The 27,754-nt window shown below is 46.0% G+C and overlaps 1 protein-coding gene across 1 annotated transcript; it reads left to right on the top strand.

Annotated features, from left to right (window-relative positions):
• The first annotated feature begins 786 nt into the window (after positions 1 to 786).
• Positions 787 to 26,298, top strand: LOC148754656 (glycine receptor subunit alpha-4). The gene is made up of 9 exons (XM_088794880.1): positions 787 to 1,244; positions 4,787 to 4,917; positions 5,187 to 5,254; positions 5,908 to 6,131; positions 6,270 to 6,352; positions 7,884 to 8,024; positions 10,772 to 10,986; positions 15,650 to 15,799; positions 25,209 to 26,298. Exons 1-9 carry the CDS (start codon positions 1,174 to 1,176, stop codon positions 25,497 to 25,499), a joined length of 1,374 nt encoding a protein of 457 aa, XP_088651006.1. The 5' UTR covers positions 787 to 1,173; the 3' UTR covers positions 25,500 to 26,298.
• The last annotated feature ends 1,456 nt before the right edge of the window (positions 26,299 to 27,754 follow it).

Genomic DNA, 27,754 nt, shown 5'->3' with positions numbered 1-27,754 from the left:
TGTAAGCAAATGGACAGAGGCAAGGGAGGAGATGGCCCACCCTCCCTGCCTCTCTCCTCCGTCCAGGGCTGCCAGTCTCTATGTCATTGCTCTTGCCCTCCTTGATTCCTCTGAAGCTTGCAAAGCCTGCTGTGTGCCAGGCCTGCCCTGGCCCTGCCAGGGACCCCTATCGCTTCCCACAGCCAAGCGGAGCTGGAGAAAGGGTGTTGGGAAAAGGGGCATTCGGGGAGCTACAGAGGAGCGGCCAGGCTGACCAGAGATGCCCTGAGAGAGGGAAGCAGGCAGGGAAAAGGATGCGCATCTGCAAGGACGAAGGACATGAAACAGACAGACAGACAGACTGACAGGCAAGCAGACCACATATGAGGAGGAGTCCAAAGTTTCTCTGTTCCTCCATCCCCTGTGCCTCTACCCAGAGGGCTGAGGAAAAGCCGCCCTTGCACTTGGCTTTCTCCTCCTCACAGACCTGAAGCTGTCAGCTTGAGAATGCTCGGTGGCTCCTCCCAGGTCTTTTCCCCCTTCTAAAAAATCATTAGGACTTTACAGTTCAGCCCCAGCTTGGCTCCAGGCTAAAAGGGAAGCTGCGGGGAACCGGGAGCAGGGCAGCCTGCCTGCACTCCTCCAGCTGGAGAGATAGAAGCTGGACAGCACACCTCAGGCCCTCTCCAGGCAGCAGCGGCAGCCCCAGCCCCTCCCGAGCACACGGTTGCGCTCTCGGAACCCCACTCCAGCTGCCGGAGACTGTGCCTTTAAATTGCTGCTTTCGGAGGGTGCTTCTGGGGGGAGGTGGGAGGGAAGGAAACATCTTCCTACCAGTCTCCCTCCTCCCTTCCCTCCAAGACTCTCCAGGTTTTGGAGAGTGATTGATGCCCAAAGAGAATCTCTTCCAGCTCCCGCTGGCAGGCTGAGGTCCTCCGGAGCCCAGAGAGCCAGAGCAGGAGCCGGTAGGGTTGTCTGTGTCAGGATCGTTTCCAGGGGAAGAGTTCTGGCCCCTGACAGGTAACGGCTGGGCAGAGGAGAAGAGAGAAGAGCGCTGCACAACTCCTAGCCTGGCCCCGGCTCCTTGCGAGCTGACCAAGTTGGAGGAAGGCTCTGTACTTCCAGCGGTCCCCACAGGATATCCCCTCTCACCTTGGCAGCCAGGCTGAGAAAGGGCTCCAGGGTCCCCGCGGAATGACAACTTGTGTTCCTGCAACCCTCTCCATCCTTCTCCTCTGGACACTGCCAGGGCAGGTCCTCCTCAGGTGAGCTGAGTGGGGGTGAGAAGGAGGTGCATGCAAACTCTGGCCAGGGACAGCAGAGGCCTCTGGCATAGTTTCCTCCAAGTTTGCAAAAAGCCCACAGTCTGGAGGGCTCCGGGGGAGGACACGTCTTTCCCCAGTCAGAACCCAGGAGCCTTTCATGAAGCATGTTAAGGCCCGGGAGCTGGTGGGAAGGCTTCTGCTTGGGTGGGAGCTTTCTGGGCCTGGGGACGGGCTAGGTAGCTGAGTCCCAGAACGGAGGCCATCTGTCCTGCCATCCTACTCTGTCTCCCTACCATCTTGGCCACACACGGCTCAGACCCCTAAAAATGACACCAACATCTGCCAGCTGCCCACCCAAAAGGCTTCAAGTAGCAGGGATGTTTACCTGAAACAACATCAGAATGAAACCGGGCTGACCAAAATTTGGCCCTCTGCAGTCACCCTGCCTGTGCAAACACGGCTGCTTGCTGTCCCTGGAGGGGCATTAAGTGGCAGTCATTGCCTGGCCTTGAGGAGCAAGACATGCCTTGGGCTCCCGATAAATGTCCCCCAACCTATTCCCATTAGACCAGGAGCCAATCTAGGTGGACAGGGTGAGCTGAGGAGGAAAGATGGCTGTGGCTTAGGCTGAACTGGAGTAAGAAGAGCGCCTTCCAAAGCGGGGGAGGGGTGAGGGCCAGCACAGTATCCTCTTCCTCCTCTTCATTCAAGGAGCACCCCAGGACTGCTTGCCTCTGAGGAGCCTCCTGCCTCACTGCTTGCAGACACAGTGGCTGGCAGGCAGGCAGGGATGCAATGTGGGGGGGGGGGGCAAAAAACTTCTGATGAGTGAAAGGCAAAGTAGAATAGCAGCTCAGCTGGAGTTGATAGGAGGATGCAGGCTGAAGGGGGCACCCAGCTGGGCCTTGATGGCCCTCCTGGAGGGGTGCTGCCTCAAGACCCAAACTTCAGCGGTCAGCATTTGGCTTGGGCAATTAAAGCAAGGCAGACCCTTAGGAAGTCTTGAGTCCAAGTCCTTTATAGTGCATGTGGAAACTAAGACCTAGAGAGGAGGAGTGACCTGTCCAACATCACTCAGGTACCCAGAGCAGAGTCAGAGTTCTCTCCCTACCCCTCCCCAGGGCCTTGCCTGAGCAAGATTTTCAGCACTGGAACCAGCCAGGCCTGCCAGCGTTTGGGACTTCCCAGGAATGAAAGGGAGGAAGGAGTAGCTGTACAGTGACTCTGTTCTCAGGTCCACAGACAAGGTGGCCCCAGAATAGAACGGCTGCAACAGAGGTTGGGGCCCAACACAGCTAAGCCCACTGCCTGTGCCAGTGTCCTGGGGCTGGAGCTAGCGGGAGAGGTGACCCAAAAGTGGGGCTGAGGAAGGTGGCAAAGGTCAGCCTGCGTTGCGTGCAGGTCCATGTGGCCTGCCGGCTGGCAGGTGGCCGGTGGCCAGCAGCAGCACCCAGTCGGTGTGGACAGCCTGTGGTGAAGCCACGCACTTCCGCTTGCTCCAGCACCACCACCAGCCTCCTTGGAGTTTCCGTCTCCTTAGGCCAGCTGCTCTGGCAGCCCCTGCTTGGGGCCAAGGTGGCCTCTGTGCCCAGGGTAAGGCATTCCTTCTGCTCGGGGAATTCAAGGAGGCAGAACTTTTGGAGGTCAGGGTGTAGCTGCCACTCACCCTCTCCCACTCTGGTTCTTTGGCAGCCCACCCTGTCCTGCTTGTGTCATGTGTTGTGGCAAATGGAATTAATTTTGAAGTCAATGGGTCTGGGTTCGAATCTCGACTTTACCATTTACTAGCTCTATGATCGTGAACAAGTCTCTTCACCTTGCTGATTCTCTCTTCATCTATATAACGGGGATAATAATAGTACTTACTGAGAGGATTGATGTGAGAACTAAACTAGATAAGGTGAGTAAAGCGTTTAGCATGGTGTCTTGGCATTTTTATTATCTTATCCTTTACTGGTGGGTGCATAGGTTTACTGGGAACGAGGAACCTGCTGGCTCAAAGGAGACTTGGACCCAGAAGGACAGCAGTCACCTTACTTCCAGCCCCACAGTGCAGCAGTGGGTGAGCCAGCTCTAGCCCGTGGAGCAGAGGTGATGGCAGGAGGAGCAGGAGGCGCAGGGCCCAGCCAGGAGTCCACCTGAGCTCAGCCTTGAGCCCCACCCCTACACTCGAGGCTTTGCTGAGCTCCTGGTCCCTCCTCCAGCTATTGGCTGACAAGCAGACAAGCAGGCATGTGGAAGGGGCTTTGCTGCTGTTAGAGGGATACTTATCAGGGCAAACTGGGGCTGGCCTCCAGGCTAGGCCAAAGCACACTGGCTCTTTTCTCAAAATCAAATCACTGGGGGAAAAGATGGGAGTTGACCTTATCAGCATGGCCATCCTACTGCGAGGCTTTCCTATGCTCCTAGAGCCCTGCTTCCCCACCTATTTTGTTGCCAAAGCAAATTTGCCTGCCTGCAATTGCTACAACCCTGAACTGTGGTCCACCTCGAACATAGCTTCCCACTGGAGCAAAGACCAGAAGCCAACCCTCCCTCTCCAGAAGCTGGGTCCTAGCTCCTGAGCAGCTCAGCATGAAGGCCAAGCAACTAAAGCCAACTGTCAAGGATGCAATTATCCTTGAGCCCTTCCCATCCTTGGTTAGGCCAGACGGGCAAAACATTGCAACGGCCACATTGTTTCCAGTGAGCAGTCACTCTTTGAGTACATTCAAGGCACCTTCAGAAAGAGGACACTGGATGAGGCCTCAGCCTTGGATCTGAGTCCTGATCCTGTCACTTACCAGCTCTGAGACATTGGGCAAGTCAGTCCTCTTTCTGTTTGTTTGTTTAGTTATTTATTTTAGAGTCTACATATAAGTGAGATCATACAATATTTGTCTTTCTCTGACTTATTTCACTTAGCATAATACCCTCTAAGTCCCTCCATATTATGGCAAATGGCAAGATTTCATTTTATTGTTGTGTAATATTCCATTTTATGTGTAATACGTGTGTGTGTGTGTGTGTGTGTGTGTGTGTGCGTGTATCTAGGTTGCTTCCATTTCTTCGCTATTGTAAATAATGCTGTGATGAACATAGGGGTGAATATATGTTTCCGAATTAGTGTTTTTGTTTTCTTCAGCTAGATACCCAGAAGTGGAATTTATGGATCATGTTTTAGTTCTACTTTTAATTTTTTGAGGAACCTCCATACTGTTTTCCTTAGTGACTGCACCAATTTACAATCCCACAAGTCGCTCCTCCTTTGGAAGCCTCAGTTTTACTCATCTGTAAAATGGAAATAATAGTCCTCACCCCCATCACACTGAAAATGGTGAGGATAAAAAGATCTACTATATGTGAAAGCCATTTTTCTATTACTAACTGGTGAGCTGCCATGTTGGCTTATGGCTGTTTCTGTTCTCATTTTGCAAATGGGCACCCAGAGACCCATCTCCTCCCACCCTCCTGCCTGATGGGTAAACCAGCCAGAAGTGGTTGGGACAGGGAAAGATAAAGGCAGGATACAGCTGGCCTCAGACTTTATCTCTCCTGTCCAGGGTGGCCTTGGCAACAGAGGAAGTCAAATCTGGGACCAAGGGGTCCCAGCTCATGTCTCCCTCTGATTTCTTGGACAAGCTTATGGGGCGGACATCTGGATATGATGCCAGGATTCGGCCCAATTTTAAAGGTAAGAAGCATTCCTCCTACAAAGTCCCTCTTTCCCCACTCCTTTTTGGGGACACACTGCTGAGCCAGCCCCTATTGCCTGCCCCAAAGATAAGAGGATGGAGGTACAGCTCAGAAAAAACCTCCCCTCCCCGTTGCCCATGGGTCTATGTAGCAGGTTCTGCCCTTTCCCAGAAGTGCTCTGGCCTCAAGCTCAGGGAGGGAATCCTGGAACCTGCTCCCAGCCTCCTGGAATGCCCTGCCAATATGGCTGTGCTTTGCTACCCACAGGCCCGCCCGTGAACGTGACCTGCAACATCTTCATCAACAGTTTTGGCTCTGTCACTGAGACTACCATGGTAAGGTCTCCCCATTCCCCGCTTCCACTCTGGTGTGAATGGGAGAAGCCCTCCAGATCAAAAGCAAGCCTTTTCTCCCTATGCTGTCCTCCCCCAGTTTCATGGTCATAGCCAAAGCCATGACATGTGTGAAGTTGGTCAGTAGGAGGGAAGTATTCCCCAGCCTGGGGTTTCAGTGGCTAAAGGCAGACAAGCTTAAGCAGTAAATGGTCCAGTCTGGGAGGTAGCTTAGTGCAGAGCACAGGCTTTGGAATCAAGACAAACCTGTGTTCAAATCCTGACTCTACCATCGAATAGCTGTGTGACCTTAGGCAACTTACTTAAATCTCTCTTTGTCTAAGTTTCCTCATCTGTAAAGTGGGGGTCATTACAGCACCCTCCTCACAAGGTGAGTGTGAGATTTAATTGCGATGGTGCACATAAAGAAAGCATTTAGCACAGAGCCTGGCTCATAGTAAGTACTTAATAAATGTCTTTTCCCTGCCAATCTTTGCCATATCAGCCCAAGGCAGGCTCCTTCCCCAGTGGAAAACGCCCATTGCCTCTGAAATGTGCTCGCAGCATTTCTTCCCCGCAGCCCTCCTGCCCACGTAGGCTTCCTGTGCCCCTGGGATAGCACTGCCTCTGACGGGCCCATCTCTGCACCTTCTCAGGATTACCGGGTGAATGTCTTCTTGCGGCAGCAGTGGAATGACCCGCGCCTGGCCTACCGAGAATACCCTGACGACTCCTTGGACCTCGATCCTTCCATGCTGGACTCTATCTGGAAACCAGACCTGTTCTTTGCCAATGAGAAAGGGGCCAACTTCCATGAGGTGACCACGGACAACAAGTTACTGCGCATCTTCAAGAATGGGAATGTGCTATACAGCATCAGGTGCACCTGGGGGGCAGCCCGTAGAGTTTGGATCAAGGGGATGAAGCCAGATGAAGGCTGAGGGGTAGGAGGAAGGTCCCCTGTGTTGTGCTGAGCCCCAGTAAGCTGACGTCACTTCTTTCTTACGGTCCCTGCCAGGCTGACCCTGATTTTGTCCTGCCCGATGGACCTCAAGAACTTCCCCATGGACATCCAGACCTGCACGATGCAGCTGGAGAGCTGTAAGTGTCCCCGGAGAGTCACAGAGCAAGGTCTGGGATCCCAGCTACTTAACCCCATCCCATGATATTCCAGACAGGAAGAGGGCATCCAGAGTGGAGAGGGACTTTGCCAAGCACACAAATCAGTTCTTGGCACAGATGAGACAAGCAGCCAGGGCTCACTAGCACACAATCCAGTTTGTTTTCCCGTTCCCATGCTATTTGCTGGCCTGGGTGTTCCGTGGGGCTGGGGAATGGGAAGGCCCCAGCCTTACACATTTGTGTTGATTGTGGACAACCATTTTGGGGGCACTTCCCCAGACCCAAGATATGTTCCCTCTCACAGTGCCTGAAGTAATTCTACCACAACTCCCCCTGAGTTAAGACATTCTAGATGCCTATAAAAATGTCAGAGTTGGCAGAGATGGGGTACTCTTTGAACCCTGATACCTCATGAACACAGATAACCTTTGTAGAGAGGTGGGAGAGGACAGTTCTAGGACAGTGCCCAGGGTGGCAAGGTCAGCCAAGGACTACTCTATGGCAGAGGTGCCAGCCTGAAGGGGCTTCCCCAAGTACAGAGAAGCTAAAGGACAAGGCTGAACCATCATCTATATCTACTCCTTTGCCATCCTCTGGGTAAGGTGAGACTGTGAGATCAGAAGACATCCATTCGGTCCTCAGAGAAGTAGGCTCGTATGTTTCCAGCATATAATGATTTTGATGGATAGAATGTGTCCTACGTGGTCAACTCTTTAGAGTTCATAAACCACTTTCACATCCAGGTTTCCATTACACCCTCACAACAACTCTAAAGAGCAGGTAGAGCATTTTACAGAAGGGGAAGTGACTTGCCCAAAGTCACAGAGCTACTCTGGGTTAAAGCCCTACTCTGTACATCTGTGAGTCTTGGTGTTACTGCTCCGATTTCTACCTGACGTGTATGAATATTGTCATATATGTGGCAGGAGCCTTCACAAACTGCTAGCTCTCTGTGAGCAACTTGGCCATGTTCTGACCTTAGCTCTCAGTTTGCCCCAGTTCAAGGCCCTGGCTAGGAGTCTGTGATATGCACATTGTCCCATGCATGACTGGCAAGGTATAAATAGCTCTCTCCTCCCTGGAGTGAGGTAGCAAAAGCCCTGGCTCTGAGGCTGGCTCTGCTCAAGACATGTGGTTGGTACGCATGCTTACTCCCCTGGGTTTGAGATGTGGCAGGAGGTTCCCAGCTGGGTTCCTTGGCATCTTTCAAATCTTTTTGACATGCTTTCCAGGTCTGCCAGAATAATTTCTCTTTGGGCTGTTCTCAAGCTTCAAAACTAGGCAGGAGAGGAGTCTAAGAATCTTTCTAATTTACCCACTTTGAATGGGCGCATGAGACAATTGACCAAGTACCCTCTTCAGAAAGGTTGCCCTTTCCAAGATGGGCATGAAACTCCTAAAACCCAGGCCTTATCCTCCTCATCTGTTGTTTCCTGCCAGTTCTAAACCTCTCCCTACCCCCATCCAACACCCACACTCTGCAGCCCTCTGCTATCTCTGTCACTTTCAGTCGGCTACACCATGAATGACCTCATGTTTGAGTGGCTGGAAGATGCTCCTGCTGTCCAGGTGGCCGAGGGGTTGACTCTGCCCCAGTTTATCTTGCGAGATGAGAAGGATCTAGGCTATTGTACCAAGCACTACAACACAGGTAAAAACCCAGGATCTTTACTGGCCGTGAGTCACAGGAGGGTCTCCAGATGGGAGGGAAGGACGTAAGACAGCCAGCCTCTATGGAAGGTCCTATCTGTGCCAGATGTGGTGCTAAGTGCTTTATCACATTATGGTAGGGGTTATCAGTCTCACTTTTCAGAAAGGGAAAACTGAGGTTCTAAGAAGTGAAATCAAGTGTCCAAGTCACACAGCTAATAAATGGCTGATTTAGCATTCAAATCCAGATTTGTCAAATTCCAGAGCCTGTGTTCTTGTTCCTGTCACATGTTGCAGAGCAAATGGGCCTGTGCCAGTGAGTGGTAGGGGTGTGCCACCTGTATTGAGGCCAACTTCATGGGGAAGGTAGGGAATCTACATCTGGGAGTAATTAGTGGCTGCCCTGGTGGGCTTCTTGTCCACACCTCCTACTGTTGCCACCACAGCCCAACTCCCTTGAACTGGTTTGTTTTCTGCCCCCTGCTGGGTCCTCATTTTTCTCCCCTGGTAATTTGGCTGCAAAGAGCTATGACCCTGAGATAGAGGCCACAGGCTGAAGAGGGAAGATCCTGGATCCTTCCAATGGTGTGCTGACATGGTTTCGGTGCCACCCTATGAATATGTGTGTTCATGTGTGTGGGGGTGCGGGGAGTGGGGAGAGGAACAGGGCCACTGAATTTAGAAAATGCTGGTGGGAGTAGAAATTGGTATAACTTTTATTGGGGGAGAGGGGAAACCTGGTAATTCATATATAGGTCAGAGGTTTTTAAACTTTGGTGTGCATTATATATCCCTAGGGAAACTATTAAAATGCTAATTCCTGGGCTCTACCTCTCAGAGATTCTGATCTGCATTTGAACACTCATCCTGAGGCTTCTGATACATGTGGTCCAGAAACTTCAATCTAGAAGCTAAAATGTTTCCCCTTCTTATTGATCCAGGAATCCCACTCCTTGGAATTTATTATAAGGAAATATTCTAAAATGTCTTATTAACTTTAGACCTCAAGAAGGTTCCTGGGTCACTGTTTGTACTAGCAAAAACTTAGAACTGTTCTAAATATCCACCAATAGGGCAGAGGTTAAGAAAATTACATAGTGCATCTGCTTGGTGGTATATTACCCAGATTTTTAAAAGGATGCTTGCAAGTTGCTTGTATCAACATGAGAAAGTACAAGTGGAAAAGGCTTAGATTCAAAGTTGTATACACAGAATGATTACACTGTGGTAAAAGAAACAAATCAAAAGCATGTCGTTAAAAGCCTGGAAGGAAACAGCACAAAATATTTCTAAAGTGGATGAGAGCAAGAACTTTGGAGTCAGAGCTGAGCTTGAATTCTGGCTCCAACACTTACTAGTTGGGTGCCCTTGAGAAACATGACTTGATCTCTTCCATCCTCAGTATTCCTATCTATAAAATGGAAAACAATAATTTTACCTGCCCTAAAGAGTTACTATGGGATTTAAATGAGATTAAACTATATAAAGTCAGGGCACTTAGTGCGGGCTTGGTAAATGTCAGCTTATGAAGATTATTATTCCTTCTCTACTTCTCACTTTTTTCTGTACTAAACAAATGTGAATTTTGTCATTAAAAACAAAACTGCTATTACCAAAAAAAGGGGGTGGGGGAGAAAGGAAGGAAAGAAAGAAAATGTGAATACCTAGAAAAAGCATGTCATGGCTAGAAGACCGGAGTGAGGTGAGGTGGGATGGACTCAGGGAGCAGTAGGAGATCACAGCATCACAGAGCATGTCAAAGCCAAGACCAATCATTGATGAAGTCATTAGCCTTGAGGAATCAGACATACCTGATAACAGCAAGCTTAGGCCAGAATAAAATACCAGTTTACACATCCTCTGCTTTTTGGTTATCCTGAGCCTCTGCTTCTGGGAGAAGCTCTGAGCTAGTGTTTTCTTAGCCTCGGGGTGCGGGAAGTAGGGTAAAGTGAAGGTGGCTGGCAGGGGAGGCAGAGCATTGGTACATGTGCCCGGAACCAATGCACTTTTTGTTGGTGGACTAGAATGCTGCTGCCTGATGCTCTATGGGAACCTGCCGACCGCTTGCTGTCCAGAGCTGGTTTCTGTTGGACATTGTTTCCCGATGTTTGCTCTCCAGCTGCTCTCACTTGCTTAAGACACAGGCAGGCAGTATTTATTTCAGTGAATCGTTGTTGCTAAAGAGTTTCTGGGGTACCAGCAAACTCAAGCAAGGCTGCTGAGATTTGAGCAGAGTCTAAGCTCATTGCTTTGCTAATAATGATCATAGTACCAGCTACCTATGTGCTCAACACCTCAAGTACATTATCTCATTTAATTTCCACAATAACCAGTAATGGAGTTGATTATTACTCTGTTTTATAGGCAAAGAAACTGAAACTCAGAAAGCTTAGCTATTTTACCTGAGGTCACACAGCTAGGAAATGGAAGATTCAGAATTCAAACCCAGGCATTCTGGCTCTGGAGTCCTCCTGCTCTTAATCCTCTTGCTGTGCTGTCATGTGGAAGTCCTTCCGCTGGAAACTAAAGTGCTAGGAACAGGAGGTCAAGTGCTTGATGGCTTCTCCGAGAGCTTCCTTTCAAACATACATTTGGCGTTTTCTGGGACCATTTTGAAAGGCTCACTTATTGGCCCAGCTGAGGTACCCAAAGACTGGCCCTCAGAGATGAGACTGCTCTCGTCCTGCCTCTCAGGCTCAGCTGCAGGCTGGGGACCTTGGCCCTCATACCTCACCTCTTCCATTGCAGGGAAATTCACCTGCATTGAGGTCAAGTTTCACCTGGAACGGCAGATGGGCTACTATCTGATTCAGATGTACATCCCTAGCCTACTCATCGTCATCTTGTCCTGGGTCTCCTTCTGGATCAACATGGATGCTGCCCCTGCCCGTGTGGGCCTAGGCATCACCACCGTACTCACCATGACCACTCAGAGCTCTGGCTCCCGGGCCTCTTTGCCTAAGGTAAAGGACAGGCAAGGGAACTTGCTTGCTATAGAGCTCCCCATTTCCCATCTGTCCCGTTTCCTCCTGCTCACTATTTTCTTTGGATTTAAGATAGAGTAGAGCCATTGAACAAAAGCAAGTGGACTGCATTCTCTCCACCTGCCCCCACCATTCCCTAACTGCGTGGATGCTGGGGTTGTCTGGCTAGGGAATGGGTAGATAAAGTGCCTGATTTACTTTGACTTTCAACAGGCAATACTAGCATGTTGAAGATCAAAAGACTCTTAGCGAGTAGAAAGTCCCCCTGCCTCATAGTACAGATGAGGACAGTACAGCCCAGAGAGACAGAATGACCTTCGCAAGGTCATGAGCCACACAAAAAACAAAGAAATACAAGGAGTTTAAACCAGCACCTGTCTCTTACTATGTCAGAAATCAGATACTACCTATTACAAAGAGCTCTAGAGACAATGTCTGTTCTTTTGGGATGAGAAAATGTTGAGGTAGCAAATAGCAATTAAAGTCAGTGGACTTTGATCGTACAGGGCCTGGTGATGTTTTGATTATGCAGAGATTTGTGCTAATGGGACTGGTCAGGGTCTCCCTGCCTCGTCTCTTAATATAGGGAATTTAGAGGTCACCTCTAAGTCCCTAATAGTCAGCAAGCCTCTGAGAAAATCAGAGAGCAAGCCCATTCACTCATTCTATAAACAATTATTGAGCATGTACTATGTACCAGGCACTGTACTAGGCCATGGAGAAATCATGGAAAGCAAAAGCAATACAGTTCCCTGTGGATCTTACAGTGAACTTATCCCCTTTTGCTCTGATTTGAAGGGAACCAGGTCCTGTAATCTCTTATCTCCCAGTGCTTATTCCTAAAAAGATGTTTACTGGGGACTTAAACAGCGGTAATCTGGACATAAATGGTGAATTTACCAGTTTGCCATATGAGAGTGAATAGTGTGGTTAACAGGAGATTAGATTTGGGCAGATTTTGGTTTAAGTGCCAGCGTCATCATTTACTAATGGTGACTCTAGGTAAATTTCTTAACCTTTCAGTCTCCTCTCCCATGGGAATAAGAATATTAACCTCTTCCATAGGGTTATTGCAAGAAATAAATAAGACAATATATTAACACAGAACAGTGTTTGGCACATAATAACCACGCAGTAAATGCTAGCCATTGTCATAATTATTAGATGTCAGAGTGGAAAGAATTGAGTGGTGGACCTAGGGCTAAAGCAGCTTATAGTGGTCCCAATTATTTTTGAGATGCCGAGAAACCTTTGAGGTGGTCCAATGCCTCTATGGATAAATGGTGACAAAGTTCAGATTATGATCAAGTGTCTCAGGGGAAATTGTCAGAGATCTTTTCGTATAAATGTGTTTCCTAAATGGACAGGGGTATTGAGAAGGGGCTGTGATGGCCGTGCTGTGGTAATGGCCTTGTACGAAGACCAGAAGCAGAAAATAGTTCAGACTGAAGAACCCTACCTTAGTTTATTGCCACTGCTACACAAGGAGATTCTTCTCTAATTCGGGGAGGTGTTGCGATTTATGCCTTATTTTTGCCAAGAGAACTTCCTTCTCTAGCGCCCTCCTGTAAGCAAGCACAATCAGTCGGCTCCCAGGAATCACTTAGTTTCCTCATTTGGAAAAAAAATGGACTTTGTTGGAGGTTTTGTTTTGTTTTGTTTTGTTTGTTTTGTTTTGTTTTGTTTTGTTTTTGCAGTATTTGGTGCCTTCTGATTAGAGTTTGATGACCTTCTTGTGGCCTCATTGACCAGTAAGCAAAATCTATAGGCATGCACCCCAGACTAAATAGCTTCATTGACCAGCCCCACAGAGCAAGGGACTGAGTAAGTCAGGGAGCTTCTACTCACTTTTTGATTTGTGCAACATTAGATTTGGTGCGAGCCTCAAGGGAAGAAGTGGGGCCAGGTCGGGGGCTTCTGAAAACTACACCAATCCTACCCCCAATATGACCCTAGTGTCCAGGATGAGAGAAGCAAAGGCTCACTTTGTAAGAGAACTCAACTGGGATGGCCATTCCCCGGGAAACCCCTCCTTTGTCATAATGGGACTTCCGAAGGCACCAATCACTGTCTCTTTGCCAGGTTCTTGATCTATACAACTGCAAGTGGTTTGGTGTAGAATGGAATGGCTAAATGGAAGTTTTTACCAGAGACTGACAGATTTGACCTAAAGTCTCAGCAGTTGGAGGAATGACCCAATTTTCTCAACATCCAGTAATCTAAATGGCCCATAGTTCTTGGAGCAGGCAGTAAAAAGGAAGGCAAAAAGAGCAAACAGAAGCCAGCAGACAAATACATGCTAAACCACCAATCCATCCATCTATCCACTCACCCGTTCATCCATCCATCCATTCATTCAAAAATATGTACTATTGTACTATTTTTACTGCCAGGCACTCAGCTAGGCACTGGGGATTGAACAGTGGACACGATAGAAACTGTCCCTCCCATCGAAGAGCTCAAAATCTAGTGAAGGAAACAGCCAATTGTATTTTATGGATGCTAAGAAAGTGTAGATAGCCTGGGCATATATAGAAGAGACAACCAACTCAGACTGGGATGATTACGGAAGGCTTTCCAGAGGGTATGGTATCTAAACTGAACGTTTAAGTAAAACTTATCAAGGTAAAGGAAAAAGACAGAGAGAGATTGTTTCCTTGGGAGACTGCTGAAATAGTTCACCATGTCAGGGTCATAGATCGCAAGGGGTGAGATGAGGCTGAAGGAGTAGGCAGGGACTACAAAGATGTCATGCTAAGGAGAGTATAGACTGTATCGTAAGGGTAATGGAGAGCCAAAGAAGGGTTGGTAGCAGGGGAGTGATATGATCAGGTTTATATTTTGAAAACAAAACTCGAGCTGCTGCTTGGAGAACACATTAGAGGTGACAAGCATAGATCCAGGGAGACCATTTAAGAAACTGTTGCAGTCCTTCAGATGAGCTAGGATAGTGAGTGGATGGATTTCAGAGATATTTGAGATGTATTATTGACACACTCATCGTTAACAAGACTTTCTTCCTGCTGCTTAAAGTGTCCTTTTTTTTTGATGTTCCAAAGGCCTTTATGGACCTCCCTAGTCATTACCTCACTGCTAGTCTTTATGGCAGTTACTTGACTTCCCTGGGGGCACAGTGGGACTGGGAGATGGTGAATGAAATAGGATGCCCTCTTTGTAGTAAGTGCAACTGGAAACACCAAAGGATACTTAATCAGGGTTGCCTAGCAACCCACCATCACCATCTACCTCAGTGAAATTGCCCTAAAAGAGATAGAACAGGATTTCACAACCTTAGCATTGTTGCCAGTTGGGGATAAGATAATTCCTTGTTTTGTGTGTGTGGTGGGGGGCGGGGTGTCCTGTGCATTATAGAATGTTTAGCAACATCCCGGCCTCTACCAACTAGATGCCAGTAGCTACCACCCCACCCCCCAAAATTGTGCAACCAAAAATGTCTCCAAATATTGCCAAATGCCCTTGTAGGGAGAGTGGGAGGAGTCATCCCAGGTTAAGAGCCACAGAGGTGGAAGGTTTATCCAGTGAGACCTGCTCCTTACCCGGAATCTGCAGTACTTTCACTGTCCAACATAGCAGAGGCTGATGAAAGAGGTTGTCTGTCATCAATTCTGCTCCAGCTGAGGAGCCCCTAGGGTGAATTCAGCAGTTCAAAACTATGGAGGGAATCAATCTAGTTGAGGAGGTGAAAAGACTTTATAAACCCAAGTTCTGAACTCTCTCTTAGCCCCACCCAGCCATAACCCTGTTCCAGGAGAGGTGAGTGTTCAATCTTCACGAGGGAAATGAGAGAGAAAAGTACTTAAGAGCTGGTAGTGAGAGGAGAGAACTAAGGACTGGATAGGCGATGCCAATGGTGTGCCTTGAAATTAGAGAAGTTTCCATAGCTGGGGTGGGTGGTGCTCCCTTGTGATCCCTGCCTGTTCCACTCTCCAGTGTGGGAGGTGAGGCCCCAGTTCACCACTGGGCTCAATTCCTCAGCAGGGCTTCTCACAAAGAGCAGCAGGAAAATACACAGGGTCAAGGGAAGAGTAGGGGTGGAGGAGGGAAAGGAGGGAATTCCTCGTCTTGATAGAGACTATGGCATAGGTAAATGACAATGCCACTGAACTGAAAGCCCAGAACCTCCACCCCAAGATTATGCCTCCTAAGGCTTTTCCTCTCTAGGCCTCAAGTGTCCTCACGTGTCTCACATGGAAATAACGAACCCTGCCCAATTACCACCGTGACCGTGAGGGCTGTAGGAGATAACAGAAGGCTGACAAATGCAGTGTTCATGTCCTCTTTATTGAAAGAAAGAATCAGAAGAATGAAAAGAATAAGAAGCAGCAGAATCAGAAACAGAAGTACAAAAAGAAGAAAGAAAGGAAGGAAAAGAAGTGTAGAGAGAAAGGCAGATGCTAGTGGGGGCTGGAGAATGCAGAAAGGTGAAGAATGATGGGTAGCCTGCTCTTTTTGACATGGGCCTTCAGACAATGGGACAGATCAGGGAAAGCTTCTTTAAAAGGCAGAAGAAATTCAGGATAAAACTGAAGAACAGTGGGCAGTTGATATGGGCTGGCAATCCACTGACTAGGCCGTGGAAGGACTCCGAGAAGGCTTACTGCTCTGTTGGTCGATGTTGCAGGTGTCTTACGTGAAGGCAATTGACATCTGGATGGCTGTGTGCCTGCTCTTCGTGTTCGCCGCCTTGCTCGAATATGCTGCTGTCAATTTTGTCTCACGTCAGCATAAGGAATTCATAAGACTGCGAAGAAGGCAGAGGCGCCAACACATGGTGTGTATAACTAGGAAGGGGCCTGCTTCCTTTCTCCCTGGGACTCCTTCCTCCCCCAAACCAAGACCCAACCTGGGGCTGCAAGGATTAGACAGGGAGCCTGGATCCTAGCCCCAGGCTGGTCACAGATAAGCTAAGTACTTTAACCCCTTTGATTCCATTTCTTTTTCTGTACAATGGGACATTAATCCCTGTAGGGCAGTTCAGCAGGGTGATTAAGAGCATGGGCACAGTGCCTGGTACACAGTAAGCACTGAAAAAAATGTGAGCCAGTATTAGAACCTTATGAGATTAGTCAATATGAGATTGCTTTGAGAATTAGTAATGGTTGCTCCTGGCTCTCCCCCCACCCAGGAGAAATGTACCTCCAGGTTGTCATATACGGATTGGTGGTTAAGAATTCAAGAGTCAGGTACTGGTACTTTTCTAGGGGAGCATTGCAAAAGAGTCCCCATAGCTAAGCTAGAAAACCACCACTTGCCTCTTCTGGCTGTTGGATTTCTTCACCTTGACCTTCATTGGAAACATCACAGTTGTTGGGTATGAGCTGTTGCTCTCCTTCACTCTTGTCTGTTAACCCCATTTCTTCTACAGTAGAGAGATCACCTGGGGAAATTGAGTAGGGATCTTGTCGTCATGACAACAGAGTTCACCCCATTGCCCAGATAATAGGTGCTAGGTACATTGTCATGGCAACAGAGGTGCCTGGGCACTCTCACAGAATCAAGTGCCCAATTATGAGCAAAGCAGAAAGCCTTTGCTGAAGTATGTACTGGCTGCTTAATCATCAAGACACAGAGTTCTGGTCTGTCTTGAGCTCTGACTCCTTGTTTTCTGCCTAATCTGGAAGCTCTAAGGCCAAAGGGGCAGGCGCATGTGACCTCTGGGGGAAAGGGGAGAGAAAACAATGATCTGAGCTCTAGCCTGTCCCACTCTAGCACTAAGGCTCTTCTCTCCTCCTAACACCCCACCTCCCGCCTAAGCTGCTCCTGGGGTACCCCTATCATATGTTCTCACTAAATACATCTCACAACTACCTCTGAGATTTCATGTCTCTTGCTAAGGTCCCTTTCTGCAGAGGGCAGGGTTCCTATCTCATCTAGTGGTTTTTAGAAATTTATCAGTTCTTTTTTTTTATTTTTATTAGAGTTCATTTGAACTAAACTGACAACATGTGCTGGGGAGCAAGATCTCAAATGCTCTGCAGAATAACAGTTCTGCAGTTTCTTTCTTCTTCTTCTTTTTTTTTTTTTTCAATTGGGGAACAGTGTGTTTCTCCAGGGCCCATCAGCTCCAAGTCATTGTCCTTCATTTCAGTTGTGGAGGGCGCAGCTCCAAGTCCAGTCTCTGTTTTCAATCTTAGTTGCAGGGGGCGCAGCCCACCATCCCATGCAGGAATTGAACCAACAACCTTGTTGTTAAGTGCTCATGCTCTAACCAACTGAGCCATCCGGCTACCCTGCGGTTTCTTTTGTGCATTTAAAATTAAGGAGGGAACATAAGGAAGATTACATGGAGGTGGTGGAAAGCAAGGTGGGGATTGGATTACAGGATAGTTAACAAGGTTATGTGCTCTCTTGAGGGTGGTTACGGCTATTTCAAAGATGTATTAACCTGGATGCACAGAAACAACTGGACAGGACTTGCTTAAGGCAAAGATGAGCCTTTCACTAAAGAAGTTATATGTCTGGGGCGTGACTACCCACCATGAATGACCTGCCCAGTTAGGAATTTATGACCAGGTCATCCTGTGAGGTTACTTTCCATAAAACCCCCTTTTTTTGTCCCCAGTTCTCCTTTTTGGTCATAAATCAATTCAAAGGATGCACTGATAACCAACTTTTTGATCGGATAGTATGGTGCACAGTGCTAGGAAGGCTCATTCCTAGGAAGTCTCGGTATCAATGTCGTCTTGTTGGCCATTGGGGATAGGGCAATACTGTAACTGTGGGATCTAAGTTGAGGCCCAATTTTTCCCAAAAAGGGAAGGGTAGATAAATGGAAGGCAGTCAGATCTTAGGGCCTTCATTGTGGAAAAACTCTGGATCATTTCTATCCTATGCACTATCATGATCCAAGTTTTGCCTTCTGTCTAATTTTTCTGTATTTAGTATCTAGTATAATATTTACTATGTTTACTATATTATAGTATAAGCCATAAAAAGAGTATTAACAGTTATCATATACATGTTCTGTAATCATAAACATTAGCAGACAAGTAAAGACAATGAAACAAAATGTATTCTGAGTTCAATATCAATCCACAGAAATTTGTAAATTCGTGCCCGATTTTAATCCTTTGTTTGGGCCCTGGGAAGTATACCCTCTAGTGGAAAGTTCCATAACTGCATCTCCTTGAGTAGGACCCATTCTTCAAAAGACCTGTAAGCCCTTCCTTTTCCATGCTGAGGGTTGGGAAAAAAATACACAGACTTGGCAGAAGGGCTAGAGTAAGCTAATTGCCTCTACTGTCTCTTTAGCTATTATCAAACCCGCCTGCAGGTACCAAAATCTTATCTTTATAGGAGTTTTTGATCTTGATGCTTTCTCAATGCCTACTTTGGAAAACAAGAGCAAACTGCCAACCAGTTCCAGAGTACTTTTGCCAGCTGAATTGCCTGTGTGGGTGTCCCAGCAACAAAAGAAAGTTGCAGTTACTATAGAGCTACTCCAGGTTGACACTAGTTCCACCACTTCCCCTGCACCTCTCCAACCCCCAACTGCCCACAAGCTATCCTGGTTATATATAGATCGATCCTGACCTCATAATGAGGTCTGTCCTAACCAGTGCTCAATTATGACAAAGTTTTAACTTTGTAGGGATCTGCTTAGGCTCCTGGATCCTGCCTGTGAGTGGGCTCGGCTTATTATTAATGGAAATAAAACCTGAAAATCAAAACCTGTGCCATTAGTCCATGTCCCTTTTTGAGTTTCCTAAAGCCATCGCCATCCCTGCAGAATGGTCAAGGGGGTCTTGGAGGTCACCAAGCAAGGTGGAAAAGTTTACGCAGAGTTAAGCCATTTCTAGAACTTCTGTCTGAGACCTGCTGTTCCAGCTAGAGAATCAGAAATCTTTAGTCTGAGAGGAGCCCTTTTAGGGAAGGGAAGAGAATCCATATGATTTTCAGGGAGCCCTTAGCCAAGAGCAAGTTAGGAGTGTCCTAGGAGCCAGCCAGCTATTCACCCAGCTCTGGGCTTAATCCTGTTCTTCTCTAATCTCTCCTCAACCACCCATCTCCAATGCATGGTAGTCTTCTTCCATGTTACTATCTAAAGTAGTTTAACTTTTTCCCATACATTTCTACTTTGTCTTCCCAGCCAGTCTATAAGTTTCACGGGGAGGGGTCTGCCTCTCTCTCTTTCTCTCTTATTTTTTTTTTATATCTTCAACGGGCCCTAGCACCAGGCTCAGGACACAGCAGCCATGTAACTCAGTTTACCATTCTTTGCAGGCTGACTGACGAGTGTTCTTTTTCAAGCTGGACAGAAAGGAAGCCTTGCCATTAGCACGAGAATACCTTAAGAAATGGAAGAAATGTCGAAATACTGCCAAGTTCTCTCAGGACCTTGGTCCCAGAATGCTGCTTGCCTCTCTTCCTCCCCCAGCACACTCCCTCATTCTCCAATCTCTTCTCTTCACTTCAATACCTATCACTCAGTAGCTATCACTCTTTCTCATCACCACACCTCACCTCCCACACTGTGTATTCCCTCCACAGCTTGGTTTTGGAATATCTTCCCTCTCTAGCTCTCCAGCCCTCCTCCCCTACAGATAGCTGCAACAAAAATGTTCTATTTCAACAACTATGAAAGCCACAATGTGGTGGTTAAGTCTCCATTGTCCCTCCCCAACCCACATACACACACACACACACACACACACACACACACACACACACACACACCAGAATTGGGCCTAAATAGATAATACCCAAATCCAGGACCCTCACCTTTGGATGTCAGGCCACGCATCATTGCTCCCCCAACTATAAATGGTTTAACATGTTAAAGAAAAAAAAAGAAGCCAACAACTGCTTACTCTATTAGCCATATTTTCTCTCCTGTGTAAAATAGCATTTTTCAGCCTGGGCAATATTTCCAAATAATTCCCTTTAGATTTACTGTGATTGCAGAAAAGGGGAAATAATTAGATCTATAGAAATAGCAATTGGATTCAACTTTCTCTTTCAGAGCATTTTGCAAACAAATTATGCTGTGTTTGTGTCCTCTGGCTGGGGTGCTTAGGGGGATCATGATGAGTGGTGGGGAATGGGGTGTCTGAGGGACCCTGAACTGGAAAGCAAAACAGAAAATCATTTATTTATAAGCCCCCCCCCAATTTTTCAATTACTTGAGAGATATTTTATTTGCCTCTGGTTCTTCATCTCTGAAATGGGTCCTGCACAACCTGTCATGTAGGAATAGCATGGAAATAAATTCGAGAATACAGGTGAAGTGAGCCAGGGCCTTTGGTGATTGAGGTTATGTGAATGACTTTGAGGAGAGAGCTAAGGCTGCCCCACTACAACAACTCAGAGTCAAGCAAAACCACAGTACTGAGTTGCCCCTGACCTACACATGTACAGCTTTCTCCACAGAGACTGGCAAATTCAAGGATTGTCTAGCAAAGCTCTCTTGTGCGCAGACTTAAAATTGTCCTTTATGCCAAAGGTGCCACTCTTTCTAGAGGCTGAAGGACATCAAGATATTGTGCATGTGTGGGGCAAGGAGTAATTGTTTCTCCTGCTGAGCACTTTGTAACTAAGATTCTCTTCTGAGTAGACTCCTCAGTTTGAGACCTCGAGAGAGTACTGGCTTCATGTGAACAAAGCGATTCCCTGTCCTATATTATGAAGTGTGTGGCTTATCAGACCATTCATTCAATCAACTGATATCTACTGGGTGCATACTAGATGCCAGACCCTGTCTTAGGCACTGGGGACCCAACAAAGACCAATGATCTTTCCCAAGTTTGTACCATGAGCGCACAGGAAGCAAAGAAAGAGGTGGGATCTGTTGGTGACTCTCTGACCTGAGCTTGCCTGCCCCTGATGCCCAGTGACAGGCTAGGCCTTCTGGTGATGTAATAACCAATGGTCACTGGGACCCACCAGACCAACATCTCATCTATGGAGTCACTTTACAATGTGTTATCACAGCAGCAGAGGTACCATTATAAGGATTCTAACTGCACAGCATGTATAAAATCTCCTTTATCCACATTTTACATGTACCGTGTTTCCCTGAAAATAAGACCTAACCGGACCATCAGCTCTAATACGTCTTTGGAGCAAAAATTAATATAAGACCCGGTCTTAAATTACTATACTATAAGACCGGGTCATATAATATAATATAATATAATATAATATAATATAATATAATATAATACCAGGTCTTATATTAATTTTTGCTCCAAAAGATGCATTAGAGCTGATTGTCAGGCTAGGTCTTATTTTGGGGGAAACAGGTTATGTATATCGATGTCACATCCATTCAATATGCATATACCTTATTCTGTTTTAGCACTGAAAGTCTCCAGTCTCAGGAAGCCCTCAGTTCTGGGCAAACCAAGAAGGTAGTTGGCATCATCCATAAGGGGGCATTTCACTTAAGGTGATTTCTTAGATGACTGAAGCTTTTACTTGTGTAAACATCAATACTTTTTTTAAAAACGTAACCATCTTTGAATGATTTCTAGGTTCTGGTATATACTTACGTGTCTTCTAATTACCAAACTATGAACTATCACATTTTTTAAAATAAATTTTATTGGGGAATATTGGGGGACAGTGTGTTTCTCCAGGGCCCATCAGCTCCAAGTCGTTGTCTTCAATCTAGTTGTGGAGGATACAGCTCACTGGCCCATGTGGGAATCAAACCGGCAGCCCTGTTGTTCAGCACTCGCGCTCTAACCAACTGAGCCACCCAGCCGCCCCACTATCACTTTTTTTTAATTAAAGTTTATTGGGGTGACAACTATTAGTAAAGTTACATAGATTTCAGGTGTGCAATTCTGTAATACATCATCTATATACCACATTTTGTGTTCACCACCCAGACTCAGTTTTCTTTCCATCACCATATATTTAGATATTTGATCCCCTTTACCCTCATCTACCACCCTCCTCCCCCCGACCCCTTGGTGACCACTAGACTACTGTCTGTGTCTATGAGTTTTTGTTTCTTTATTTGTTTGTCTTGTTCTTTTGTTGTTTTCAGTTTTATATACCACATATCAGTGAAATCATATGATTCTCTACTTTTTTTTTAATTTGTTTCACTTAGCATTATAATTTCAAGATCCATCCATGTTGTCGCAAATGGTACTATTTCATCTTTTCTTACGGCAGAATAGTATTCCATTGTGTATATATACCACACTTTCTTTATCCAATTATCTTTCGAAGGACATTTTGGTTGTTTCCATGTCTTGGCCACCATAAATAAAGCTGCAATGAACATTGGAGCACATATATCTTTACGGATAAATGTTTTCAGATTTTTTGGGTAGATACCCAGGACAGGGATTGCTGGGTGATATGGTAATTCAATTGATTTTTTGAGCCTCCACACTGCCTTCCATAGCAGCTGTAGCAATCTACATTCCCACGAACAGTGTATAAGGGTTCCTTTTTCTCCACAGCCTCTCCAACACTTGTTACTATTTGTCTTGTTGATGATAGCCATTCTAACTGGTGTGAGGTGATATCTCATTGTGGTTTTTATTTGCATTTCTCTGATGATTAGTGATGTTGAGCATTTTTTCATATGTCTATTGGCCATTTGTATGTCTTCTTTGGAGAAATGTCTCTTCAGGTCTTCTGCCCATTTTTAATTGGATTGTTTGTTTTTTTGTTGTTGAGTTGTATGAGTTCCTTATATATTTGGGATATTAGCCCTTTATTGGAGGCTTCTCCCATTCAGTTGGTTGCCTCTTTATTTTGTCGATGGTTTCTTTTGCTGTGCAGAAGCTTTTTAGTTTGATATAGTCCCATTCATTTATTTTAGCTTTTGCTTTCCTTGCCTTTGGAGTCAAATTCATAAAATACTCTTTGAACCCAAGGTCCATAAGTTTAGTACCTATGTTTTCTTCTATGCAGTTTATTGTGTCAGGTCTTATGCTTAAGTCTTTGACCCATTTTGAATTAATTTTGGTACATGGTGACAGATAGCAGTCCAGTTTCATTCTTTGGCACGTGGCTATCCAATTCTCCCAGACCATTTATTGAAGAGGCTGTCTTTTCTCCATTGTATGTTTTAGCTTCTTTGTCAAAAATGATCTGTCCATATTTATGTGGTTTTATTTCTGGGTTCTCAATTCTATTCTATTGGTCTATGTGTCTGTTTTTCTGCCAATACCATGCTGTTTTGATTATTGTTGCCTTGTAGTACAAGCCAAAGTCAGGAAGTGTGATGCCTCCAGCATTGTTCTTTTTTCTTAAGATTGCTTTGGCTATTTGGGGTCTTTTGTGGTTCCATACAAATCTGATGATTTTTTGTTCTATTTCTTTATAAAATGCCATTGGGATTTTTGCTGTGAATTGCATTAAATCTGTATATTGCTTTGGGTAATATGGCCATTTTAACTATGTTGATTCTTTCAATCCATGAGCACGTAATATCTATCCATGTCTTTGTGTCTTCTTCAATTTCTTTTAAAAATGTTGGGCCGGCCCAGTGGCTCAGGTGTTGGGAGAGCAGTGCTCCGAATGCCCAGGTCTCCCACTAGATTCCCACATGGGCCAGTGAGCTGCACCCTCTACAGCTAAGATAGTGAACAATGGCTCTCCCTGGAGCGGGGCTGCCAGTGAGCAGCCGGAGGTCAGCCGGAGGTCGTCGTAGGCTGCTGTGTGCTGCCAGAAGCGGCCAGTGACCACTAGCGAGATCTGCCAGGAGCTGCTGTGAGCGGCCAACCCACGACCAGCGACCGACTGCCTCAGCGCGGGGAGCACAAGGCTCATACTACCAGTGTGGGCCAGGGAGCTGTGTCCTACACAACTAGACTGAGAGACAATGGCTTGAGCCAGCGTGGGGGGGAGGGGGGAAGTGTGGGGGAGGGAGGCAGAAGAAGGAGAAAAAATGTCCTGTAGTTTTCAATATATAGGTCTTTCACATCTTTAGTTAAGTTTATTCCTAGGTATTTTATTCTTGAACTATCACTTCTGATGGCAAGGTGTCCTTTAGAAGTAGACAAAATTAGGTGTGTTTGGGTTGTACATAAACTAAGTAAATAGGCTCTGAGTGGGGGCCTGAAGGACTCTTATATGAGTGAGCAAACCTCTCTCTATTAAACACCTAGGGGCTTTGGTTCTCTCTCTCTCTCTCTCTCTCTCTCTCTCTCTCTCTCTCTCTCTCTCTCTCTCTCTCTCCTTACTTCCTGGATCTCAGCTGTGTTATAGCTACTTAGTCAGCTGACTATTGGATAAATGAACTTTGTGTAGGCTGATACATTACTTAGTGCTTATATAAAATTTACTTCTTCAGTGTTAGTATGTTCATCATAATGCATGTATTATAGATGAAAGGGATATGTACCGGGTAACAAATGTTACCCTAGATGTACTCACCCCTATGTCAAAATCTGATTTACAGAGGAACACATGTATCTGCAATAGAGTAATCAGCTTTACCCTACTTTGGATAACCCACTAAGTTATTTAAAACTTCTAAAATTTTCAGCTTTGAGTTAATATAAACAATTTTTAAAAGGATACTGTGTACAAGGAGAATTAATTCTGCAGCTCTTGAAAGGCATTAAAGTCAAGTTCACCGAATCTAAAAATCTCAGCTGTGCTTTCTAAAGGTTTCATTGTTCTGTTTATTCTGTTTATTATCATTCAGAGATAACTTGACATTGAGATGTTCCTCCCACAGTGAGTTGGCACTTCACTGGATTTTAGATGGCTGTAAATGATGTTATGCATTTTAAAAAGGCAGCTCAGGGCTTATCTGCAAATGGAATCATAACATACCATAGGTACCATGTATAGCTGCTTAGCATACAGGTACTGTGTTTCCCCGAAAATAAGACCGGGTCTTAAATTAATTTTTGCTCCAAAAGACACATTAGGGCATATTTTCAGGGGATGTCTTATTTTTTATGTACAACTATCTACATTCATTCAAATACAGTCATATCATCTTCTTCTGGAACATCATCATAACGTACTAAATGCATCCGTCCGGCTTGTGATCTTAACTGGGGCTTTTTTAAAGGGTAGGTCTTATTTTTGGGGAAACACAGTATCTCATGAGTAGTTTTGTGGCCATTAAAAAGCATACAATGGGCCCTCCAGATGCTTCATCTGCATAGGCTCACCTATGAGCTATTTGTGTGGCCTGGTCTCTATCCCTCTGCCATAGAGCTGTGACCTCAAGTTGTGCCTTTTCTTCCATGTAACTCCAGGAAGAAGATATCATTCGAGAAAGTCACTTCTATTTCCGTGGCTATGGCCTGGGCCACTGCCTACAGGCAAGGGATGGAGGTCCAATGGAAAGTTCTGGCATCTATAGCCCCCAGCCTCCAGCCCCTCTTCTAAGGGAGGGAGAAACCCTGCGGAAACTCTACGTGGACCGAGCCAAGAGGATTGACACCATCTCCCGGGCTGTCTTCCCTTTCACTTTCCTCATCTTCAACATCTTCTACTGGGTAGTCTATAAAGTACTACGATCAGAGGATCTCCACCAGGCACTGTGAATAGGGTGGGGGCTAGAGAGTGCAACTGTTGGCTTCCTGCTTCCTCCTGGATGGACTTTCCCTTCTGGTAGATTCCATCAAGAGCTTGGACAGTTCCTTCCTGATCTCCCACTCAGAACTTCATCAGCGAATCCCAAAACTACGTGGGTCTACAGTGCATAATGCCAATGGTGGCTGTTCTTAGAAAGATGGTTTGACTACCCGAATCCAGATTTTCTCCATGCTATCCCATTTCTCATGAGAGTAAAGTTTGGCTGTGTTCCTGAGGCCAGGATGACCTTCTTCCCTAGCTGAAGGCTCTCTGTTTTCAATTTCTCCAGTGGAGAATATTCAGACCACTGCTACTAGATTCTGGCATTTGTCATCTTAATCTGCACCACTCTTTGCCCTGCTACCTACCACCCTGAGCCTGGCCTTTACTGTGCCCTCTGTCCCTCCTACCACAGGCCCAAATAGGGAGTCTTTCCCATCCACAGGCATTGCCCTGTGTGACCCAGTCAGGTTTCCTTGACTGTGGGAGGAAGGCAAGGTGACATATTCCCCACCTCTCAGCAAGGTTGGAACAGTCATGGGCTGCACTGGGGTAGGGCGTTGTTATATGACCAAACAGAGAGGTCTTCAAGTCTCCTAAGATGCTCAACACTGTCAGAATGGGGTCAGGAATTTTGGACTCTCAGACCATCCTTCCAGATCCACCTGAACTTCCTTGTCTCGGAAATATTTGTTTTATTCCCTAACTACCATGGTAACAGGACATGTTTGGCTGCTGGGGAGTGTAAAAAACATGCTTACTCTTTTTTTTTTTTTTTTGCTGATTTTTTTTTATTAGTTTCAGGTGCACAAGACAAAGCAAAACTTAGACGTTTATCATTTATATCCCTCACACTGTGTGAACCCCCCTCCCCCCATCCACTATCCCTCTGTACGTTCCCCAAATTAATTTTCGAACTACCTTATGATCCAGCAATCCCACTCCTAGGTATCTATCCGGAGAAATCCAAAACTCCAATTCAAAAATCTTTATGCACTCCTATGTTTATTGCAGCACTATACACAATAGCCAAGACCTGGAAACAACCGAAATGCCCGTCAGTAGATGACTGGATTAAGCAACTGTGGTACATTTATACAATGGAGTATTACGCAGCCATAAAGAAGAAAGAAATCTTACCATTTGCAACAACATGGATGGACCTAGAGAACATTATGTTAAGTGAAATAAGTCAGAAAGAGAAAGACAAATACCATATGATCTCACTTATATGCGGAATCTAAATAAAAGAATAAGTGAACATGCTTACTCTTTAAGAAACTTATTCGATGATGCTAGAAAACTTTCAAGAAAAGTTAAATCCAAGGTAGTAGAACCAGGAAGAGTAGAGTACAGAAACTATCTTCACAGAGTCTTTTGTTGGCTGGGATTTCATTTGTTTCTTATTTTTCTCCAAAGTTTTTTTCCCAGGACCCCTTATTTCCAACTTGCTCCTTCACCTTTTAGTGAGCAAATAATAGTGCCATCCAACTTTGTCCAAGATAAAGTGGGCTTCAAGGTTCCTGGGAGGAACTAAGCATATAGAGGACCCCTATCCTGGACAAACATTGACTCAGCCAACCTCAGGGTAGTAGTTGTAGAAGTTACAGAGCCATAAGTTGGAATTATTTCTTAACCCTTCTCTTGCTTCCCTTCTCCTTCCACAGTGAGGAGGGGTAGCAGTCAGTTGAAGCTACCAGAAATGTCAGAATAGAAAAGGTGTGGAAGAGTCCATTTCAGGCCTGACATACCACTGGGATATGGGGAAGCATGGGCCTAGTACACTGAGTCCTTTGAAATGAAACCCAACTGTGAGGAACTGAAAAGGGGAAGATTAAAGTATAGAACTAACAGCTGGAAGACAGAGATGATCAAATGATCTCTTGAACATCTTGACCTTTTCCCTGGACCTAGAATAAATAACTATGTAAGTCCAATCTCTCTCTCTCTCTCTCTCTCTCTCTCTCTCTCTCTCTCTCTCTCTCTCTATCTCAATCTCTCTACCCCTTCCTCCCTCCCCCTCTCTCTCCATCCCTCCCTCTCTTCCTCCCTTCTTCTCTTCCTCAAAATGGTGTTCTAAATTGAAAGTCAATAAATCCAGTGACCAATGCAAATCCTATAGTCAAACCAAGAGTTCAGCTTTCTTTCTCCCTTTTTCTTATTATCTTGTTGGCTCTTTCCATTCACTGAGATACTCCTCTCATTCTAGGCTAACTAGGGTGGC

The sequence above is a fragment of the Rhinolophus sinicus genome, chromosome 18 (assembly GCF_057876585.1).
Source record: "Rhinolophus sinicus isolate RSI-liver-muscle chromosome 18, RSI-T2T, whole genome shotgun sequence".
Lineage (NCBI taxonomy): Eukaryota > Metazoa > Chordata > Mammalia > Chiroptera > Rhinolophidae > Rhinolophus > Rhinolophus sinicus.
Note: the sequence above shows the minus strand (reverse complement) of the source record. Positions and strands in the feature narration are given on the sequence as shown.